This window comes from Stegostoma tigrinum, chromosome 23 (genome assembly GCF_030684315.1).
Source record: "Stegostoma tigrinum isolate sSteTig4 chromosome 23, sSteTig4.hap1, whole genome shotgun sequence".
Classification (NCBI taxonomy): domain Eukaryota; kingdom Metazoa; phylum Chordata; class Chondrichthyes; order Orectolobiformes; family Stegostomatidae; genus Stegostoma; species Stegostoma tigrinum.
Window position 1 is genome coordinate 54,134,273 of NC_081376.1, and position 24,466 is coordinate 54,158,738.

The 24,466-nt window shown below is 39.5% G+C and overlaps 1 protein-coding gene across 2 annotated transcripts in view; it reads right to left on the reverse strand.

Annotated features, from left to right (window-relative positions):
• smg1 (SMG1 nonsense mediated mRNA decay associated PI3K related kinase) overlaps window positions 1–24,466 on the reverse strand; it is a 182,014-nt gene that overhangs the window by 117,054 nt on the left and 40,494 nt on the right. For both annotated transcript variants that reach the window (XM_048551867.2, XM_048551868.2), the window contains 16 exons: window positions 20,539–20,691; window positions 17,127–17,263; window positions 16,864–16,922; window positions 15,456–15,669; window positions 15,018–15,143; window positions 14,860–14,932; window positions 14,088–14,185; window positions 11,268–11,441; window positions 10,774–10,998; window positions 10,127–10,228; window positions 4,201–4,470; window positions 1,927–2,057; window positions 1,005–1,166; window positions 750–868; window positions 579–666; window positions 363–464 (listed from right to left, as the gene is read on the reverse strand). In XM_048551867.2, coding sequence (XP_048407824.2) covers window positions 363–464; window positions 579–666; window positions 750–868; window positions 1,005–1,166; window positions 1,927–2,057; window positions 4,201–4,470; window positions 10,127–10,228; window positions 10,774–10,998; window positions 11,268–11,441; window positions 14,088–14,185; window positions 14,860–14,932; window positions 15,018–15,143; window positions 15,456–15,669; window positions 16,864–16,922; window positions 17,127–17,263; window positions 20,539–20,691 — 2,233 coding nt within the window. The remainder of the gene's footprint in view (window positions 1–362; window positions 465–578; window positions 667–749; window positions 869–1,004; window positions 1,167–1,926; window positions 2,058–4,200; window positions 4,471–10,126; window positions 10,229–10,773; window positions 10,999–11,267; window positions 11,442–14,087; window positions 14,186–14,859; window positions 14,933–15,017; window positions 15,144–15,455; window positions 15,670–16,863; window positions 16,923–17,126; window positions 17,264–20,538; window positions 20,692–24,466) is intronic.

The following is a 24,466-nucleotide window of genomic DNA, read 5'->3' on the forward strand; positions in this document are numbered from 1 at the left end:
GAATGTTAAATCTTTGTTTCATGCAAAGGAACATCTACATCCCTCTGCACTGCTTGCTTGGAACCTCTCAATTTAAATAGTCGGTCTTCTGATTCTTTCGACAAAAGTGAATGACCTCGCAGCTTCTTGCATTAAACTCTCCCAAGCGTTTGCCCATTCGTTCTACCTATCAGTAGCTACTTGTAGATTCCGTATGCCCTCACTTATTTTTATATCATAAGTAAATGCGGATACATTACACTCTGCCCCTCTTTCAAATCATTAGCAACCTAATTACCTTCAGATCAACAAATATAAAGTTTATTAAAATCAATATTGGAAGGGATGGTTAAAACACATTTTAAAGTTAAAGTTAATCACACCTTAAAGCAACATCCAGAGGAATAGTCTTCAGAAGTTTCCCAAAAGCTTGCCTAACACGAACTCCGCAGTGGACCAGTTGCACACGACACACATCGACACATCTATGCAAAAATCAATAACTTGTGAATTTTAGGTATGACTCCTAAAAAATGAAGTGTTACTCTTTGATTTGAGAGAATTCTAACGGCAATTTTTTTTTAAAATTCAAATTTTACCTTTGCAAGAGGTCATTTGGCAAGGAAGTAGAAACAATTTGTAGGCTGCTGCATGCTTGCAAGCAGATTGAAGCATCTTCATGAACAGCTGTTTTTTTAAAAAAAGAGGAATAATAGGTGAAAATTGCTTTAAAACATTAATATTAAGACACTGATTGACAGAAATCTTACCATTTGATAGCAGCCCTTTGCAGAATTTGTGAAAAGATGGAATAGCAAACAAGGGAGTGTAAGTTTCCGATTTCTTCATTAAAATGCTAACTTCCAATGCCCAGGTTAGTAATAACTTCCTAATGAGATTCAAAAGATTTAAAAGAATTAAGCAAAGTACACAATTCTTAAACATTAAAGAATTAACAATGACAGATATCAAACCAAAATGCTTTGGTAGAAAAAATAAACTGGTTAAAAAAAAATCTTGTTTACCTTACATCGTGATTTAAGATATCCTTACTGAGCAACATTCCTAAAAGATTCAGTATGACGGAAAAGTGTTTCTTTGTTGCCATGGTGACAGTACTGATAACAGCGCCATCAAACAGAGAAGGCGATGATGAACTAAGACTGCTGGATATGAAATGATCATGCCTGCAAACAAAACCAAATGAACAATGTCTACACTACTTAGAATTGCGCAAATAACAACCATTGGATTTGTTCTGGACAGAATTATGTTTTAGAAAATTGCATACAAGATTGCTAAAATTTCAAAGGAAAATGGACAATTCAAATGACCTCACACTTTCTTGTATTAGACGCTCCCAAACATTTGCCCATTTATTCTACCCATCAGTATCTACTTGCAGACTCCTTATGCCCCTGTTACAATGAATTTGAAATGTTTTTGCTTCTTATGAATTTACTTAAAATATAAAACATGCAAGTAGATGCATATCAAAGCTCTCATGTAAAGGTCAACTTTCTGATACACAGAATACTCGCCCAATTTAGCTAGCAAATTCTTAAAACCTCTGGACCAAACTTCTTGCTACATGGCTATAATCTCCAACTCTCATTCCTACTAATGCAACAATCTAAACCTTCCAAACTTCTTTAACAAATTACCGTTTACCAAATTAAAATACACCAGTTTCAGATACAAAGGTTAAAACTCACCTCCATTAGGCTGAAACTAACTCAGAAGCATTGATACCTCTATAAAGCAAATGAAAAATTCCCACTCTGCCCCAAATAAATAATTATTGCACCACACGAGAACATAAATTAACCTTTAAATAGGAGATGCTTCCATTTGTTCGAATGTCATTTCATTTTATTGAATACAAGAAACAGAAATTGTACAGGACAATTAAAAGAAATTACATCAATTTAATAAGAGCAGACATACCTTGTACAATGCGAATATAAAGTGTACAAGACTCCATACTGAATGGCAGGATAATGAACTGCAAGACTGGCATGTACAATTGTAAGGTTATCACTGAGAAGGGCAAACACAGTGGGAGAAAGAGCCCACATCTGTATAGGAAAGGTACAAAACATTAGTGAAAACAAATTAACATGCGATATTACATTTATCCTAAAATAAACTGCGAAAAGTTATTTGCAATTAGGAAAACGTACTTCATAATTTGTTCATGTCACATATTTCAAACAAAATTTTAAAGGATCACGTTTTAAATTTTATGTACAGTTTAGGGGCCATAGGCACTGGTATATCCTATGTATAGACAACCAAGATATAAGACATCTCAAACACTGCTCTTCACAATATTAATTGGAACACTTATTTGCATTCTGTTAAGAAATTACATTTCAAATTTGTTCTGAGTGGTACAAGACTGACTGGAAGTCTGCTTTGATTATGTGCATTTTAATGAGTGGATCCATATGGGACTTGGGAGCAGTGCAAGTTAAGTTTAACAAGGGAGAGCAAGAAATTTTCCGAAGTTATAAAACTAGAATGGGAGGCTGTTTCATCAAAAACAAAGTGTAGTGTCACAGAAGAGCAGGTAGGTAATTGGTGGATGCTGCTCTCAACTCTTGCAACTGAATACATTTAAAATCAAGGCTGTGTGTACAGCTTAACAAATTTAAGAAAATAACTCACTTTAAAACTTCCAAGTTAAATTTTTGCTTGATAAAATTAGAAGATCCCAACAGCTTGTCTGAGATGGAATAAAGACTTTTCTCGTCTATACTTGAGTATGAGTAAGGGTAAAATATAACTAAGTGGCCATATTCTATTTAGCCCAGGTACATTTGCACATCTATGATTTGCACATCTATGATTTGCACATCTATGATTTGCACATCTATGATTTGCACATCTATGATTTGCACATCTATGATTTGCACATCTATGATTTGCACATCTATGATTTGCACATCTATGATTTGCACATCTATGATTTGCACATCTATGATTTGCACATCTATGATTTGCACATCCTGCACTCTGTGGGAGATTTTAGTTGTTTCAGTTGGCCTGAACAGCCACATGTCAGGTGCCTCCAGCCAGTTCATACGCTGTGGGCTTTGGAGCTTCAGTGGCAGCTGGGACATTACCATGGTGCAATCATGTGGCTGAAAGGTTTGTGGATGATGTGGTCACCTCTACAACTAACCAAGTCCAAGCAGAGGGGAAATGGGTGACCAGGAGACTAAATAAGTGATGCAGGCAAACAGCAGGGAATCCCAAGTGCAGCTCACTTGCAAACATCTTCCTAGTCTTGGAAAACAGCAGTTCCTCTGTGAAGGATCAATGGACTAGTCAGGTGGCCGGAGCAGTAGCAAATGGAATTTAACGTGGAAAAATGAGGCACAATGTAGTGGGAAGGTACCAAGACTAAGAAGAAAGTTCAGAATTATTTTCACCTAAAAGGGCGGTGGGTGTCTGGAGCTGACTGCCTTAAGTTTGGTTGAGTCAGAAACTCTCAATATTTACGCAGTATTTATATGTCACTTGCATATCCACAGCCTCCAGGACTATGAGCTAAGAGTTGAAAATATGATTAACAGTCAGATATGCCACAAGGAAACTAACTGCAATTATACCAACCAGGGTTTCAGCAGAGATTTTTAATGTGTAGGTAGTTTTAACTCTGCAGAGTGTTTGTAAGGATTTTATTCCAATTAAAGGGATCGTGTAAATTTGAAGACTTCCGATGTTAAATGAAATATTTCTAACCTTTCAGTCTCATTACATAGCTCATTTTTTTCTTGTTTACTATGGCTTTTTATTTTGTGTTCTGAAAATCGTTAGCAGTTTCTCGTGAGTGTGTTCAGCAAGCAAACTCTACAGTTTTAAAAAAGGCCAAGTTAAAAATTGAACAAAGCCAGGAACTGGCTTGTCCAGTAATATATGTGAAGTGGGATCATATCTCCAAAAATGACAACATTCTATTCTGGCCTTGGACAATCTGGGCAAGGCATTTCTCATAGAAGCAAAAATGTGGAATAATAAGGCAGTTGTTAGTCCAACAATGGTCTCAATATGCCATCAAATGGTGTACTTGATCTCAAGCAGATCTCCTATATACACACACATACGTGAAAGCACTAAGTTTGAGAAAAGACAGAGCCACACATTGTTTAATTTCATTAAAAGCTGTGCAAGTATATAATTAATTTAACTCTTCCATATCAGCATAATACTTACACCAATCAAGGAATTTTTTGCATTTCCAATTGTAGTAAGGGCACTTAAGTCAAATATTATTACAAACTCTGCATTTTCCTCTTTGAATGTTCTGTCCCTGAAAGCTTCATGCTGTATCTCTGAACAGACCAGAGGAAGAGTCAGGCCTTGAAGGAGACTGTTAAGTGCACAGGTCATTTCCCCCAAGATAAGTTTGTAAGCAGTCTCTAACACAGGAATATTCTTCAGGCTTAGCACAGCCTGATATACATATTGTGCTGCTGAAACAACCTGGATAGGAAAAGATAGACAAAAAATATTATTGGCATTCAATAACAGTACAAGATAATTTGCTAGAAAAACAAAATTGAACATCTCACAAGAAAGGTTTAATACAAAACATTCAAATCTAAGAACCAGTGAACAGGGCTATAATTAGCATAACGTTTGAAGCAAACGTTTATGGCTCTAGAGTTTTTATTCCATTGGGATCAAACCCACATTACAACAATATAAAAGTTGGCTAGCCAGTCAGCTAGGGCAAACCTTCAGGGTTTCTCACACGAAGTAGTCAGAAAGTAGTCAAGGTGATGCATTTTGGAAGGTCGAATTTGAAAGCTGAGTACAGGATTAAGGATAGGATTCTTGGCAGTGTGGAGGAACAGAGGGATCTTGGTGTGCAGATACATAGATCCCTTAAAATGGCCACCCAAGTGGACAGGGTTGTTAAGAAAGTATATGGTGTTTTGGCTTTCATTAACAGGGGGATTGAGTTTAAGAGTCATGAGATCTTGTTGCAGCTCTATAAAACATTGGTTAGACCGCACTTGGAATACTGTGTCCAGTTCTGGTCACCTTATTATAGGAAAGATGTGGATGCTTTGGAGAGGGTTCAGAGGAGGTTTATCAGGATGCTGCCTGGACTGGAGGGCTTATCTTATGAAGAGAGGTTGACTGAGATCGGACTCTTTTCATTGGAGAAGAGGAGGAGGAGGGGGGACCTAATTGAGGTATACAAGATAATGAGAGGCATAGATAGAGTTGATAGCCAGAGACTATTTCCCAGGGCAGAAATGGCTAACACGAGGGGTCATAGTTTTAAGCTGGCTGGTGGAAAGTATAGAGGAGATGTCAGAGGCGGGTTCTTTACACAGAGTTGTGAAAGCATGGAATGCGTTGCCAGCAGCAGTTGTGGAAGCAAGATCACTGGGGACATTTAAGAGACTGCTGGACATGCATACGGTCACAGAAATTTGAGGGTGCATACATGAGGATCAATGGTCGGCACAACATCGTGGGCTGAAGGGCCTGTTCTGTGCTGTACTGTTCTATGTTCTATGTTCTGAAATCTCAGTATGATAAATTTACAGCAGCACAGAAACAGGAATTGCTCTCTTAGTTTAACAGCAATTTTACACATTTTGATGCTATTTTTTTAAAAAAACCACAACTGACTAGAAAGTCATTACAGAAGACACTCAAATCTAAAATTGTATTCCAAACAAACAAGGACTCTACTTTCTGCAGAAATTCAGGTCATAAGGAAACAATGATACCAACCCTGATTATGCTCATCTACCCCTATCTTACAGTGGAGCAACTCACAACAGCTCCCAAACTAGTAGTCACTAAACTATCAAACAGAGCTTCAGGGCAGCGTGTTACCAGAGACTGGAAAGAGCAGCTCAACAATTTGTAGCTCCACAGGATGTTTAAATAATCCAGAACTTTTATACAAGGAAAGATACTGTCACATTAGAGGTAGTCCAGAGATGATTCATTAGCCTGTTACTAGAAACGAAGGGACTCTATTACTATGAGGACAGTTGAGTAGATTAGGGCTGTACTCATTTGCCTAAAGAGTGAAGGGTAACCTTTTTGAAACATACAAGATTCTCAGGACTTGACAGGGCAAATGTGTCAGACAGGTTGTTTCCCCTGGTGCAAGAGTACAGAACCAGATGAAAAACCTCAATAAGGAGCTGCCCATTTAAGGCAGAGTTGAGGAGGAATTTCTCTCCTCAGAGGTAGCAAGTCTGTTGAATTCTTTACCACAGAAGGCTGTTGAAGCTGGGTCATTAAGTATATTCAAGGTTGAGACAGATTTTTAATCAGTAAGTGAATCGAAAGTAGAGAAGAAAAGCCAGTAAACGCAGAATTGAGGATTATCAGATCAGTCATGATCTCATTGAATAGTCAAGCAAATTCAACAGGCTGAATGGTCTACTTCTACTCCAACATCTCATGGCCCAAATATACAGGTTTGTTAAGATTTAGGTACTAATGAAAGAACAAGATTAGGAATTAATATTTCTAACACCAATCACAGCATGACGTTGGTGTATAAGTTTTTATCATTTTTCGGCATGCATTGAAAGTGGCTGTGTGAAGCATCAACTGCCAACTGTGCTAAGTCAGGGTGGTAACTTTTCAATGTTGCACACGCTTCTCACTCTCCTCTGAACAGGAAAAAAGTCAGTTAAGCACTTATTAGAAATCATTACAAAATGTCTTCATTATAATGAAACTCTCATTGCATGAACAAGACAAAACTATTCCTGAATGATAAAATCACTATATGAACCACTTGAAACAGGTGGGAGAATATTTCAAGTGATGACACTTGATGTATCTCCATGTTCAATACTGATCTTTCTGGGTTCTAGCTCAAACATCAGTTTGTCTACAAATTCTGGAACTTCTAAGCATCTTCTCTCTGCAGCAGCTTTAACTGATTATGGTCACAGTCACCCAGTTTTATTGGAAAGTCAATTGTAAAAACAGATACATTGCCCTGTATAGAATTCCACTCTATGGAGTACAATGTTGGTAAGTGTGAGGTCATCCATTTTGATAGGAATAACAGTGAAGTGGACGATGTTTTAAATGGCAAAAAATTGCAGCATGCTGCTGTGCTCAGACACTTGGGTGTCCTTGTGCATGTATTGCACAAAGTGGGATTACAGGTGCAGCAGTTAGTTAAAAAGGCAAATGGAATTTTGACTGCCATTGCTAGAGGGATGGAGTTTAAAAACAGGGAGGCTGTGCTGCAGCCGTATAGGGTCCTGGTGAGGCCACACCTGGAGTAGTGTGTGCCGTTTTGGTCTTCTTATTCAAGAGGAGATATACTAGCATTGGCGGGGGCGCAGAGGAAATTCACTCAGTTGATTCCAGAGTTGAGGGGGTTGGATTATGAGGAAAGACTGAGTAGACTGGGATTATACTCATCGGAACTCAAAAGAATGAGGGCAGATCTTAGAGAAACATCCAAGATTACGAAGGGAATAGATAAGGTGGAGGCAGGGAGGTTGTTTCCAGTAGCAGGTGAAACTAGGACGAGAGGGCATCGCCTCAAAATAAAGGGAAGCGGATGTGGGACTGAGGTCAGGAGGAACTTCTTCACCACAAACATTGCGAATCTGTGGAATTCCAAGTTCAGGTGAAGTAGTTGAAGCTACCTCACTGAATGCTTTTAAGGCAAGGCTAGATAAATTTTCGAACAGTAAAGGAATTAGGGTTATGGTGAGTGGGAAGGTAAGTGGAGCTGAGTTTCAAAAAGATCAGCCATGATCTTATTAAATGGCGAGGCAGACTCAAGGGGCCAGATAGCCTACTCCTGCTCCTTGTTGTTAAACATAACCATTTAATTTCTACATTAGTGTCCTTTGAATTCAAGGCGACCCTGAAAACCCTGCAAAGAAAACACTCAGTAGGTCCTGAGGTAACAAGCTGTAGAGCTGGATGAACACAGGCGGCCAAGCAGCACAGGCGCACAAAAGCTCATGTTTCGGGTCTGGGCACTTTTCCAGACCCTTCTGAAGGAGGGTCCAGACCCGAAACATGAGCTTTCTGCTCCTTTGATGCTGCTTGGCCTGCTGTGTTCATCCAGCTCTAGGCCTTGTTATCTCAGATTCCCCAGCATCAGTAGTTCCATCTACGCTTCCTACCATCACTTCAAAAGTAGTAATGTCTGGCTTACTCCTGGTGCCAAGGCAAAGATTAAAAGATAAAGGAGATAACTCAGTGACTGAAGAGATGGTACAATGTTCAAGGATTTACATTCTTGGATCATTCAGATCTCTTCTGAGGCAGGAAAGACCTATTCACAAAGGATGGTTTCATCTGTACTGGAAGGGTACCAATGTCACGTGAGAAGACATGTTAATTTTATTAAGGGAAACGTAAACAATTGGAGGGTGTGGAGTGATCCTCAGAAGTCGAGAAATAGAAAGGTAGATGAAGATGGTTTTGAATCTGAAAAGAACAATTATGAAAGATGGACTAGAGCAAGTCAGAGAACAAAGTAACTGAAGAATTGAGAAGGGGTTTAGCACGTTTGCCTCCATCACTCAGATCTTTTGAGTATAGGAGCTGAGAGGTTATGTTGAAGTTGTACAGGACGTTGATGAGGCCTCTCCTGGAGTACTGTGTTCAGTTCTGGTTGCCCTGTTATAGGAAGGATATTATTAAGCTGGAGAGGGCCCAGAAAAATTTTACCCAGATGTTGCTGGGAATAGAGGGTTTGAGTTATAAAGAGTGGCTAGATAGGCTGGGACTTTTTTCACTGAAGCATAGCACTTTGAAGATGATCTTAGAGGTTTATAAAATCATGAGGGGTGTGGTTAAGGCAAATGGGAGGTGTATTTTCCATGGAGTGGAGACTTTTAAGATAAGGGGCAGCACAGTGGCTCAGTGATTAAACACTGCTGCCTCAGTGCCAGGGACCCAGGTTCGATTTCAGCCTCGGGCGACTGTGTGGAGTTTGCACATTCTCCCTGTGCCTGCTTGGGTTTCCTCCAGGTGCTCTGGTTTCCTCCCAAAGATGTGCAGGCTAAATTGCCCATCGTGTTCAGGGATGTTTAGGGCTAGAAATGGGAAATACAGGGGTTAGGGAATGGGTCTGGGTGAGCTGATCAAAGGGGCGATGTGGATGTGTTGCACCGAATGGCCTGTTTCCACACTGTAGGGATTCCATGATTCTCTGATTCAGTAGATCCTGGTCCTTTTTATAGGCTTATTGCCACTTTGCATGTAATTTTGAAGTTGCCTTTTCTTGAAATTTTAAGATTAAACAGATCTAATAGCTAACTATCATTTTCACACATTCAACAAATCAACATACTATATTAAATGCTCACATAAACCAGAGCAGGATCATTGTTTAAAAAAAAACAAAAGAACTGCAGATGCTGGAAATCAGAACCAAACATAAATTGCTGGAAAACTGAAGTCTGGCAGCATCGGTGGAATGAAATCAGTATTAATGTTTCAGGTCTTCTTCAGAACTGATATGCAGATTGAGGAGGGGGAGGGGTCGTGGGTGAGGGCAAGAGTGAAAAGTAAACAACAGGTGGACATAGAGACCAAAAAGTGAAGGAAAAACAGTTTAACAGACGAAGAAATGAGCTCACAGTCAACCTAGGAGAACGGACAGTAAATGGGTTCTCTGTAACAGCAGACTAATTGATAGCAAGGCCTTGTTTGTGGGGGTGGACTAAAATGCGGGGAAGGTGCCTCAAGCCCTAAAATTATTGAGCTGAGTCCAGTAGACTACAGGGGTGCCAACCAGAAATTGAGCTGCTCTTCCAGCTTGCGCTGAAGCACTGCAGCAAATCTGAGACAGAAATGTTGGCCAGGAAACAGCGTGGTGTGTTTAAGTGGCAGGCAAGGGCAGGCTCAGGTCTCTCTTTGCAGACAGACATAGGTGTTCTGTGAAACAGTTACCTAGTTTATGCTTCATTTCCCCAATGTAGAGGTTGCCTCATCGTGAGCAGTGAATGCAGTAGAATAGATTGAGTGAAGTGCAGCTACCATCAGTTCTGAGCAATGTGAACTGATTTCTCTCTACAGATGCTACCAGGCCTAGAGTTTTTTCAGCAATTTGTTTTTATTAGGATCATTATGTAATATTAAAGAGCATATTGAACTTATCTGTCCTCCACCGTACCTCTTTCTCCCTGTGAAAACGAAGCTGAAGTAACTTAGAGTGTGGTGAAAACAGTCTTTCAACAAATGATGCTGGCAATTTTGTGTTTATTTGTTCCACAATCTGGAAAACAATATTATTTTTCTTTGAATGTTGACATTACAACAGTATAATGAAGTTATTTATTACAAGTGTCAGTTGCAATAATCTAGTTTCTGAATCAGAAGACAGTGGATTCAAGTTATTCAAGATATACACTGGATTATTGGAACTAAATCTAGGTCTCTGAGATGAGGCCCTATCTACATCATAGAGGTGGCAAACAATTCTGTAGATGTTTTCATTTGAAAAGTAAGCTAAAGGTCATCTACCAACAGCCTGCCAAAATCTATGCTGCATCAAACATCACTGTAATCAGATTAAGTGGCCTATTCTCTACTTTTTGGGGCGCAGTTATTGAGACTTTGGCTCCTCAGAGCTTTCCTACAGCAGTGGCAATCACCGAGCCACCGTTCTGCCCTGAAATTACAAAACATCCTTATTTCAGTGCAAACTGTTTTGCTGGCTGCAAGATCCGAATATAATGCTCCGGAAGGATTTCTTGAACTATACCTAATCACATAAGAGGTATAAAAACATCAATCCTCAATTATTTTAAGGAGGCTCACCAGTGTCAACAGGTTTAAGACAGAGATGATGTACTCAGCACCAAACATCTGACAACTGTCCAGCTGATCCAATCCATAAGTAATGGTAATTTCACAATGTTTGGCTATATCAGAATCCATGCTACCCAACAGAACACACACACATTCATTTGCAGCGGTCAATACTGCCTCAGAAAAGAAAACTTGTTTTGCTGTGGTTACGCAGTTCACAACTCTCAGAAGGACCTAGAAAGAAAGAAACATTTTAGAAAATATCCTCAAAGTATTATAATCCAGTGGTGCAGATCTCTGAACTTTGATAGAGAGATGGATAAAAGACAATATATAGATTTTAGATCTGATAAAATACCTCATTACCGATTCAAAGAAACGCTTCTTTTTTATACTTTGAAATTTAGTCCCAAGCAAACAGAAGTTTAACATAAATTACAGCTATTGAAGATGAGATTAAGCAAGGGGTATGTTAGAAAAATGATCTCAATACATTTTCTTACATCAGTCACATATGCCTCAGTGATGGGAGGGCCTCTGATTGGACTGAAACGTTCTCCAATGCTTCTCACGACAGTGCTGAAAACCCTCAGCAGTGCTGCTAACTTCGGTAACGAGACTGAAGGAGGTGGAATGTCCTCATCAACTGCTTCCCCAGAGGCCACATGACTAAGATCCTGTAAATGCAAACAATCGGTCTATTTATTCACCATGCAGGAGCTGTATAGAAATGGGTCTTCGACAGACATTTACCCAATCACAGCAGGAATCTGTGACAACTGAGTTATTAACCTCCGCTACCCCAGACAAATGTTAACCACATACCAAATTTCACCAGGAAATTCATCACACGCGAATTATTATATTTTTAAAGGGATGTGGGGCTTGTGGCTGCTCATCCCCAAATGCCTTTGAGAAAGTGATGCAAAGCTGCTTTCTTGAACCATTGCTGCCCAGGAGGGGTGGGTACACACGCTGCGCTATCAGGAAGGCAGCTCCAGGTGGTGACAATCCAAGCTTGGTACTGTTTATATTTAGCTACTACTGAGGTGGATCAGCTGTACATAAATCGGTCAATTTCATTTGGCATCACCATTCAACATCTAAGAATGTTAGACTCATCACCAGGGTAATCACAGTTCAGCTTGGAGTAAACAGCTCATTGAAATTGCTTGAAAGCACCAACTGTCAGCATGCCATTTGAAAATGACAACTGTGAATCAGTCTTCAGAATTAAAATTTCAAAACAGTGGTATATGGGTATTGGGCACTTTTGTACAAGGTTTTTAAAACGTAATAGATTCAGTCCTTCCAAAACAGTGACCTAATCCAGTATTTTTCAGAGACTATGGAGACATGGGATGTTTATGAAAGATTGTTAGTGCTGTACTAGGTTTAAGGTGGGTGTGTAAATATCACTTTTGGTTCAGGATAATCAAGAGCTGATTTTAGCTTAAGAAAGAAACTTAGATTTTTTTGAGCAGTTTGGCTGAAAACTGACTGGGATCACAAGCATAATACAATTTCTCTCCTAGAAAGGTGTATAAAACAACCCATGGAACAAATTTAGTGGAAAGTTAGTTAGTACAACTTCCAGACCAGGACTGTAGATATTTCCTAATCAACCTGTTCAGAAATGATATGACATACCTCTGGATCAAGTGGGACTTGACTCAGGTATGCTGGTTCAGAGTAGGAACGCTACCACTGCACAACAGCTCTCCAGAACACAGCGCATTGATAGAAATCATAACATTATTAAAAGAAAAAGCAAATCTAAGCTTTCAGTTTTGTGAATATTCACGTAAGACAGCTTCACAATTCAGACAAAAGAACTGGACAAAGCCAGCTACAAAGTTTGAGATGGAGGGATATTTTCTCTGGATAGGAAATTGCAAAGGTACCACATTGAAGACAGACGCCATGTTATTTAGCATGCACTTTAAAATCTTTCAACCAGTGTTCTATATTTAGGAAGGTGTTTTTTCCTTTAATACAACAAACGTCTGATCCATTGTCAAAACTAATTCTGCACTTATGTTTTAATAAATGATAACTACATTAAAATACAACATTTGATCTATCAAAGATAGTAGGAACTGCCGATGCTGGAGAATCTGAGATAACACAGTGTGAAGCTGGATGAACACAGCAGGCCAAGCAGCATCAGGGGAGCAGGAAAGTTCGATGTTTCGGGTCGGGACCCTTCTTTTCTGAAGAAGGGTCCCGACCCGAAACATCGAACTTTCCTGCTCCCCTGATGCTGCTTGGCCTGCTGTGTTCATCCAGCTTCACACTGTTATTTGATCTATCAAGGCAGGTTTCACCTTGTATCCGACTTGGCCAGTATTCCCATTAGTTGGCCCCATAACCCAATAATAAAGAAAAATAATTGTTAGTTCATTCTGGCAGACACAGGCAATAATTGTGGTTCAGTGCAAGTGGTGGGCAGTCATCACTGACCAAATGGCAGGTGAATTCTCAGGGTCTTCAGGCTAATATTTATACCTCAAATCGCCATCATAAAGAGCGAGTGATCTGGTCATTCACTTATTGCTGTTTGTGGGAGTTTGCCGAGTGCAAGTCAGCTGCCGCATAGCTTAAGGCGCAACAGTAACTACACTTCAAAATAACAGTCCTAAATTGGTTATAAAGCACCATTGAGGCATTTAGTGGTCGAGAAAAGTGCTCCACAAATACAAGTCTGCCTTTCTTTCTTTTACTGAACTCGTCTCTAACGCATTCCTGAAATAGCATTCTCAAGCCACCACAGCATAGCAGTCCTGCAAAATTGACAGAACTTTCTGGAAAAATATCTTGTCCATAAGGCCTTCAAGCATTTCAAATTAGGATCCACTTTCAATGAAGAATTTTAAAATTTATAGTTCGAAAAAGAACAGGTAGCTTCCAGCAACTGTTGTGGTGATATATAGAGGTCTAAATAATAAGCCGTTTCAAATTATCACAAAAAAAAGGATCAGTTTACAATAAACAATTTTTGGGGCCAAAATCAAAGTGCTGGAGAAACTTAGCAAGCTTGGCAGCACCTGTGGAAAGAAAAACCAGAGTTAGCGTTTTGACCCCAGCAACCCTTTGCTGTTCTGAAGAAGGGTCACTAGACCTGAAGAATTAACCTCTCTTCACAGATGCTGCCAGACCTGCCAAGTTTCTTCAGCACTTTTTTTATTCCCCCTTCTCTCCAGTATCCATCGTTATTTGTTTCATTGAAGTATTTGGACGTTGACTTCAGTTTAAAAAAGTTAGCAGGTATAACAAGCAAATGGGAGGCAGTTTCATGCAACCTACTCAGTTCTGTACCATACCTCAGCATAAGCCTCCATGTCTTCCAAAAACTGCCCCAGGAGGGTTGTGGAAAATCCGAGATCCGCAACCCAGAACTGTTCCAAACACTGCAGCCAACCTTTGCATGAACAAATTTCATTATTTTTCAGTTTAAGGGTTCTTGTGCAAAACAAATTAAAAATTTCATGGAAGAACTTGATAAAATTGACAATTGTTAAATCAAGCCAGTAAGAGACTAGCTAGCAATTAAGTTGAGCAAAAACATCACTACAGCATTAGAAAGTTGCACAATATTACGCATGCAGCATAATATGGTTTTAAAAACATTGAATGTTTTGTTAAAATTCTTGGCATGAAAGTCTGCTCAGGTAATACACATTAAAAAGTAGTTTAATTCTCTTTACTTAATACCAACAGCAGCAACATGTATTAGCACCTTCAACACAGGAAAGGCATTTCATAGCAGCGTTAGGAAAACTTGACACTGATCAACATACGGAGATAATAGGGCAAGCGACTATCAGTTCAGAAACAAAAACACAGAAGATTGCCACATTAATTAAAGACTAATCATTCTTAGAATGAAGTGGTTCAAACACAATTTAAGTGAAAATGGTTGTAATGCTTGGTTCCAAATGTTTTTGAATTTCACTGCTGATATTCATCTTGCTGTCAAGACCATTTTGAAACCTGCCATTTTCAGCTGAACTGAACTATTTTGCTCAAATAGCTAACATTTAGAAGTAGCGGAATTTTAAACAACCTAGAACATACTGGTGTGAACAACCTTACCTGACACTTGTTGCGTAAGCGATTGTTTCTGAGTGTGATCAATATGCCATCCAACAAGTATATCTACAGTGTCCTATAGAACAAAAAGCATCAGATATCAGCTAGCTGTGAAAAATCTTAAAATAAAATATGATGCGATCTTTCCCTCATTATCTTACCCTAAAGTTGGTACTAAATATATGGGGATAACAACGAGCCACCAATAAAATGCACTTCACACATTGACACAGTAGCTCTGGAGTGTCCACATTTTCCAAAACAGTTTGCAGGCTAACCATCACCAACTAGGGGAAAAAAAAGCTAAATTAGTTCCAACTAAACAAAACATTTAACCTGTGCTCAATGATGGCTTACTACAGTTTTTCAGAGTTTTTGGAAGTTCTCCACAATGATTATACTCAAAATATTTTGGGAAGTTTGATGAATTCAGCAAATGCAGAGCTCCAAAAACACTTATCACACTTAAAGCTACTCTCCAGCTCCTCTAAATGCATTAATATGTACCCACAGAACAAAAAGTCTTTGTATCAAAAGTGAACTTAATACAAAATATTCCTGGTTTCGGTTTGAAACAAGTCATACAATTAAGGACTAACCTGCATTACAGATGAAAATGCCTTCTTTTCTCCTGCAGTTTCCAAGGCTTTGTAGGTGGCACACAAGTACAGAAGTTTTACCTCATCTTTGGTGGAAGAGTTAAACTTACTAAAAATCCATTTAAAGATTTTCTCAGCCTCATAACTCAGAGATACACACAGCAAGCCAAGGCAGCAAGCTCCTTCTTGTCGTAGTTCATGAAGTAGTTTACTACTGTTGGTAAGAAGTTATCAATGTTAATATCTTATACTGCAGGTCTATACCTAGGCCATATATAGACAAATTTAAAATAAATGAGTTCTGAGTTTATTATGAATTACAGCTATTCCCAAAAATGCATAATTTGTTTTATTTAAACAAATGAAACAAGTCACAAGCTAGAATAAAAATCCAATTTGTCATCAGAAGTGGTATTTGCAATGCTTTTGCAATGGTAGAAGCCAGTTACTCAAAAGCCACTTTCCTTAAGCATCCTTAGTACTTCTGAAGTTACACAAAATGTAATTGCAACCAGAGTTTAATTTGAACCTAAAGGACTTCATGACTTCATAGAATCCATTGTCTTGAGTAAGGATAAGTCACTGCATAAGGAATTTTACCCAATGCCCAATACCAAAGCTTCAGGGGGGGGTTGGGACTGCAAGCGACACCACAAACTGAAATTTCGATGGTACTGGCTCCAATGAACAACCAACACCAAGCCTCCCCTGCTGTGAAAGGTCTTATTTCCACAATCACTTCCCAGGGGATTGGGACAGCTTTCAAACCTCAAAATGAGGTCACAGTGGGAGCATATTTTGGAAATGCTGCCTTATACAGATCCCAGAACAATAAACGAGAGAGAGTCTACTCCTCAAAGATTAGGATTGAGAACATTGGCTTAAGAATCTGATTTATTTACTTAACAGACTACAATCTTATAACACTTGTGATATTCCACAAACTTAAAAGGCGCCAGAGTAGTATCTTGGAGCTTTAAGCTAACACACCAAAGGGCGTACAAATCCAACGTCCCAATTTCAGATGGAATTGGGTGGTCAAATGTCTGATTGTAAAAGAAAAATACATAAAAATTTCAAAGAATATTTCAATCTCCAAGGTGTACCAAATAGACATGGTAAACCTAAAATGACTGGAAATAACATGTAAAGATTTTTAAGTGCAATCAATAACCTTCACATGATGTAAATGTGGAAGGTTAAAATACACATTTGGATTTATGGTCTTCCATCCATAAAAACAAACCGAGCTCCTGAAATACCCAATGGACACATATACAAATAATTCTCACTAAAAAGTTACCCAAGAATTTATGTCCAGAGAAAGAAGTTCGTCTTTTTTAGAAAGGATAAAGTTCCTTAAAAGGGTTACCAAACCTTGTCAAAACCAACATGGTGTGACACCTACCTCTCATTAAGCACATCCTGTATTGCAGTCAGGGCATTATCTAGTTGCTTAATTAGAACCTGCAAGAAGATAAAATTGCAATTATCACTAATAAAATTTAAATTAGAAACATGACTCTAGCCAATTTCCATATGTTTATATCTTAGAAAATAGCAAAGTAGAGAGTTGTTAGCATTTAGCACGTAGGCCCAATGTTTACCTGTCCCTTAGGATGCTAAGATGTGTATTTCCATCTTCTCACTTTTCTTAAATGAAACACTCACCACTTTGTTTTCTGGCTGCTGAATAAACTCTTTCAATTGCTTTATTGTAGCCAGCCGACGCTCCCTGTCATCTTCACGGGAAATCCTCCGCAGAAGATTGGACAGTCGAGACTCATCAGAATAAGATAAAGATCGTTCTATAAATTAAACAGTTTGACAAAGTTAACTATAAACCCAGTGAATAACATGGATAAAGGAGTAGGCTCCATTCAAACTCTTCAGTCTGATCATTGTTGATCAGAACATTAATGCCATCTACCAACCTTGATTCCATAACCTTTAATAAGCTCTGGTAAACAAAAATCCAACAATCTTAATTTCAGAACTTAAGTGACCTTTTCTTTCAGCAAAGTTTATTCCAGATCTCAGCAACATTTACACAAGAAAGCAATTTCTCATATCAGCCTTAAACAGAAACTAATTCCAAAGTAACCCACCTATTCTGCAGTCCCCAAAGGAAACAGTTTCTATTTCACTTATCCACTCCTCTGATCATTTTTAATTAAATTACCTTAAATCGTCAAGGGAATTCTGAGTGCAGTGCTCCTAATGAGATCTAACTTCTGCTTTGTATTCTAGTCTTCAAGACACTGCCCAACATTCTATTAGTCTTTTAAATTATTTCTGCACCTAAATTATCTAAGTTTGCAATTTCTATTTCGGGCTGTAAATCTCTTTACAGTTCCCAGATTCCCACCATTCCAAAACAGGCAACGGATATTTTCTAATCAACCTGGTTAGACATGTCATTACACACTTCTGAACAGGTACATCTTGAACATGGACCTCCTGGTTAGAAGGTAGGGGCACTATCACTGTACGCAATATCCTGAGGCACATCCAAGGCACTGGACTGCACCCCATGTGTTATAACATTTATTTATTTGGAAACTTGACAACTGATTAATAGTGGTACACATATGCGCTATTCTACCACATTAGTTACCTCTTCAAAAAAAGTTGACCAGATATGATTTTTGTTACAAAAATATCACACTGACTTCCCTTGATAAATTTAGATTAATCCAAATAATCACTGTCCTAAAACCAGATTGTAATAGCTTCCTGTTACTGCCAGGCAAGCAAGGGTAAAATAGCTCCCCCTTTCCCAATTCTCAGACTACAAAGCGGTAGCTATTTTTAAACCAATCTCTTCAGAAACTTTACAACATATATCTGGGGCAGGTGGGTATTGGACACAGACTTTCTGGCCCAGAGGTAGGTGCGCTGCCAATGCACCACAAGTGCCCTACACTACAAAAGGGTATGCCTATCAATTCAGTGAGTGTTTAAGTGTTTAAAAGCAGCGATTGTGTTCACTCACTGGTTCCTGGACTAAAGTGGCTGTCTTTTGGAGGAAATGTTAAGCAGGTTGGAGTCAAAGTTTTGTGCTCATTAGGAGTATTGAAGAATGAGATAATCTTATTGAACCGAAACAGAGGGAGACTTGAAATCCAGATGATGCTAGGATGCTTCACATTTTGGTGGAATCCAGAGGGGTAGAGCTTAAAAACAAGGGGGCTCCCATTTTGGGCAAAGATGACAACGATGTTATTTTCTTTCAGTGCATGATTAGAGGTTAGTCGACAATTCTCTTCCTCTGAATGCAGTGGAGGCTGGGTCATGGAACAGATTCAAGGCTATGTTAAACAGTTTTGATTGATAAGGTAAACAAGAGTTATGAGGGCGAGACAAGGAAGTGGAGTTGAAGCCACAACCAGACCAGCCATATTACTGTTGATGGGCAGAACAGTGGTCAAAGGGCCAAATTCCTGTATTCCAATGGGATTATCAAATGATGAGACACTACATATACTAGGCTTGCATTCTACACAAGATTGACTGAATTGAGGTTTTTCAAACTGAAGGAATTAACAGATTAGATAGAGAATGCTTTTGACGTGGGGCGAGGCCAGTGCTTCTCAAAGTGAGCCAATCAGGGTGCATAACTTGAAGAGCAGATCAGAGATTCAGGAGAGAATTTAGTAGGCAGCCTTATCTTATTCCTCTTACCACTAATGTATGCTTCCCTAAACTCAGATTCACATGCAACAGCCATGTCCAGAAACAGTTGTCAATACACCTACATAAGAATCAGCGTGTATGGACCCTCCCAGCAGCTACACACTTGTGTAGCTTCTGTGAAAGATTGCAGGTATCTTCTTTGAATTTTGTGTACACCCAATTAGACTACAAATCTTCACCCATGACCTCTTTTCATAAAGCCTCAAAATGCTTTTTATAGGTTTAATTATGGGGAGGCAACAGCTTACTGGTATTATCACTGGACCGTTAAAGCAGAGACCCAGATAATGGTCTGGGCAACCAGGTGTGAATACCACCCCAGCAGATGGTGGAACCGGAATTTGAAAAAAAGAAAAATCTGGAATTAAGAGCCTAACGGTGACCAAGATCCATTGGTCTGGAAAAAACCGACCTGGTTCACTGATGTCCTTTTGGAAAGGAAACTGCCATCCTTACCCAGTCTGACCTACATGTGACCCTAGATCCACAGCAACGTGGTTGACTCTAAACTCACTCTGGACAATTAGAGATGGACAATAAATGGTGCTTAGTCAGCAATGCCCTCATCTTGTGGATGAATAAGGCAGAAAAACAACCATACTTTCACAACAAATGTTACTTGAAACATGCTATGGCAAGTAAAACAAAAGGTAAAGTTGTTACAGTCCCAGAGGACTACAGGCCTGTCCCCAAGACAACTGGCATCTGCTTAACCCAAGAACAAGGTTGAGGTGGTGGGACCTTCATGGTAACCTCAGGCTGTATGGAGATTGAACCTGCGTGATGGGTGCCAATTAAAGAGCACACACATTTATATAGAGAATGTAAAGACAGAGCCGTTATTTTCCATTGAGAAATTACTTTTTTCCTTTTTTCAAAAAGAAATTCAGTCTTGTATCACCAAAACTTAAACTATCAATAAATTGGCTCTCACTTTGAAAGAGACACTACTTCTCTCCCAAGAACCTAGCTAAAGCAATGCTACAAAACAAATGCTACAATAATCAATTATCTTTTACTCAACTAAAAACTAAATTGCATGTAATCCCTCTGTGTAGGGTCATATCCTACTTCCAATCTATTGTGAACGCTCCAAAAATCTGAATACATACGTACCAAAAACTCGTGTTCAAGGAGATCTTGCAAATAGTTGCTTGGCGTTACAGAACTTTAATATTGCTAAAGGAGGGCATCAGTGCAAGATGAAGAGCTTTGATTTCACATCTGTTTTAGCTGTGTTTAAGATCTTTCAAAGTATTACATAGTATTGCAACATAGCAAAAATCCTAAATAAAAAACTGGACAGTTTTTGTACCTCATCTCATCAGGCTAAAAGTATACCACTGAGAGCTATGGGGTATCTAGAAACCAGATTAATAATTCTTACCCTGTGATTTCCTCATCTCCTTTGTGGCTAAAGCACGACTCCCATGCTGAATGCTGCTTACATCCGTGGTCACATTGTTAACCCTCAGCTCTTGCCCCAGCGACTTCCGACCATAAGCATTTTCACCAAGTCCTCCATTGACATCGTATCTGCCTGTAAAAAAAAATTGAATTTCAATTAAAAGTCAATTTTGGTAAGCTTTACCTTGTAACCTTTAAGGAAAGTACCAATTCTAAAATCTAGATTCTAAATCACCTAGTATGAACATCATGAAGGTTCTCATTTAAAAGGAAGTTTGTTCCGATTTGTTGAGTGCTTAGGGATTCTGCAGCTGCTGGAGGGTGGAATAAAAGTGCAATTTCTGAATTTCCATACTTTCAGACTGAGTAATGATGGAGAATGCTGACAGTGGTGTGGTCGTACCACATCACAAACACCAGGTCTTTATACATTTCCATTCAATCCAACTGCTAAACACTTCTGCCCATCACCGCAAGTGCGAGATGACATCCAGAAATGAGACTGCACCATTAAGCAACACACTTAAAACACAGAACAGGACAGTACGGTACAGGTCCTTCAGCCCACGATGTTGCCCCAACCTGGTATCCTAAGATCAATCTACCCTGCATACCCTACACACTTTACTATCCTCCATGTGCCTATCCAAGAGTTGTTTAAAAGTCTCTAAAAGTATCTGACTCCACTACCACTGCCGGCAGCACATTCCACAAGCCCCACCACTCTGTGTGAAGACAGTATTGCTGACAGAGATTGAGATGACAAATGTATCTACTCTGGTAAAATGTAAAACTGTACAGTGGTCTTTCATTGAAATGAGATTTATTGTCACAGCTAGAAGTTAACTAGTAGAGCTAGAGACACACAAGTCAAGCTTTACATTTTGAAGTACGAGTCTAAAAACCAAAACTCGAAGATTGAGAAGTAAACCTGAAAATAGATTCAAATCAATAATCCCCAAAGTTATTGAAAGAGGAAGAAAGTAAACTGCAAAGACATGATACCAACACAGCATCCTCCTTGCCATTCAGCAGCCAAATGGCAACAGAAGATTGGCATTGTCTAGATCAGGTAAGGTGGAAGTTACATGATAGTCTACCACTTGTAGGCAACAGCTATAACTGTAACTGAGCAGTTTTATTTCAGATACACTCTGCTCACCTCCTATTGAAGATGGAGCCAAAGTTAAGGGTCACCGGACCCAAAACACCAATGGCTTTCTCTTGCTGAATTTCTAACAATGTGTTTTTGTTTCAGATTTCCAGTGTCCAGTTCTTGATATGTCTTAATGCCCTATAAATAGTCTCCCTTACCCCTCCCAACTGCATACCAATTGTGAAATGTTCGTCTTCTGCAATGGAAGCACATGAGACACAAGTAGAGGGGTGTGGAACCTGGGAAGTCACAAGCCTCAAGAATACAACTGCAAGTGAGTGTATGGAGCCTCGCACTGTTTATTGCCAGGCAACTTGTGTTATGACAGCAACAGAATCCCAGCAAGCTGGAGACAACAGGGGGCAAACCAGATGAATAGAGAGTTCAAGGAGTTGAACTTGTTATCAAAAAGCTGTCAACTAGCTTCAAGAGTTACTTCATGGAAGCAGCAAGTGCTTTATAACTACCTCAAACTGACAAACTCTTTGCCTCGAAAAACCACTAACGAAATCAAGGAAGATTCTCACATCAAGCTTGACCAAAGTTTTCTGTAATATTCCAAAGGAAAGGAGGCTTATTCTTCTTGGATAATTAGTTCAATGACAGAGTGAGATTCCAACCTGTGGAATGGGATGGCTGGCAAAACAGAAACTGGAAATCTCAACTCCAATGACATTCTTTTCCAAAAGAAATGCGAAGGACATAGGCTCATCACAATCCCCTGCCAGAACTGCACGTTCAAGTATGAAAAGCCATGACAACACACATTCCCAACAGTGCAAACCGATCGATTAAGTCACTGTCCACGTGCAGAATCACGGAAGCTAATGACTACTGGACTAATTACCGACTTACTCAATGAAGTCCATCAGACTGGCTCCGAAACAACATATGCAAAACAGAATTCCATTAAAGATCAACTCTGATAGATCCAATCAAAACAGAATAATTCTAACAATGCCTTAAGGAAAAAAAACCCGACAAATCAAAAACAGAACTGGCCACATGTTTGGGATGCCCAAGCTTCTACACTAAAAAAAGAATGAATTTTGAGAGAGAAATTAACAGGACTTGTTTGCTGAAAATGATCAGGGGATCAATGAACTGAGTGAACACAACTACTAGATGTTCTCAGATGATGGGAACTGCAGATGCTGGAGAATCCAAGATAACAGTGTGCAGCTGGGTGAACACAGCAGGCCAAGCAGCATCTCAGGAGCACAAAAGCTGACGTTTCGGGCCTAGACGCTTCAGAGGGCTAGGCCCAAAACGTCAGCTTTTGTGCTCCTAAGATGCTCCTTGGCCTGCTGTGTTCATCCAGCTCCACACTTTGTTACGCTAGATGTTCTCAACCTGGCAGAAAAACCCAAACCCAAAAAAAAGCAAAGAAGAGGGGCTTACCAACAAGCCACAGAAGGACAAAGGAGCATGAAGAACAGGTGGTGGGTAAACAGCAGCTCACTGGCATGAATGATATTCATGGCTTAAGGGTTGTTTCCCTGAAGCCTGGGGGATAAGGAAGAACCAATGAGGGAAAGGGAAATGTTAACACTATTGGAGCGAGCATTTTAGAGACTTTTTAAAATCAGGAATCAAAGAATTTTCAATTCCATCCCTCTACAAACAGTTAGAAATGAGCATGCCATAGAGGTGATGAAAATCTTCTCAATACAGGAACAGAACAGGTGGTGAGACTTGAAAAATGAAGGGGAAGTCTTTTGTGCTCAAGGGTATGTGATTGTCACAACCTTCAAGAAAGGGGACAAATCCAAATGTGGGATCAACAGAAGCACCTCCCTGCACTCATTCATAAATTGGATTCTGCAGAGACTCTTCTGAACTGACTCATTACTCGCACTAGTTTCAAATTTCAATCTGCAATCAAAGCATTGAGGGGCTGGGGTGAAATGATTAAATAATTTGTCACTTACACGACAATCACCATGATTAAGACCACTCCTTCAAAAATCATTATACATCTTGACAAAGGCCTTTGACTCTAAATTGAGGGGTGGTCTGGAAGATCTTTTAAGTGTGGATATCCTCTACCATCATAATGATATGCAAGCAGTGATCCTTAGCATGTGGGTCAACTACAAATCCATTTCAGGTTAAGGCAAATGTCCGGTAAGATTACGAATTCACTCCAACTCTAGCTGCCATGCCCCACCTGACTACAGGCAAGCTCCTTTTGGGAATGCAGCTTATTTAAAGAATGGATAGTAAACTAGCCAATCACTTTTGATTAGAGTCATTTCAGAAGACCACCCTGACTTCAATCATTGCGCTTCAATAACCTGTTGCTACACTAAGTGCTGTCAGAAAAGGGCCTCCAAGAAATTGTCAATATATTTATGGAGGTAGAAAATGATAGAACTTGGACCAAACACTGAAAAGACTGAAGCTCTCCAAATGTATGAATTTCAGCCCTGCTGATTAGAATTCACGTGGAATTCAGCCTGGAAAATTTTAAACACTTTCAATGCATGAGGTGATGGACTCTGAGGACGATGTAGCATTGACAGCCAGGATCCTGGTACCAAGACTGGCTCAAATGTAACAAGGGGATAGGCCAGGTTCCAAGCAGTTGATTGCGATAAGGGACTCTCAAGTCAGTGGCACAGACAGACGTTCCTGCAGTTGACAGCATGATCAGAAAGGTGTGCTGCCTCTGTAATGCCAAGATCAAGGATATCTCAAAGATCATGCAGAATATTTTAAGGCAAGAGAGACCAGGAGGTTGTTGCACACA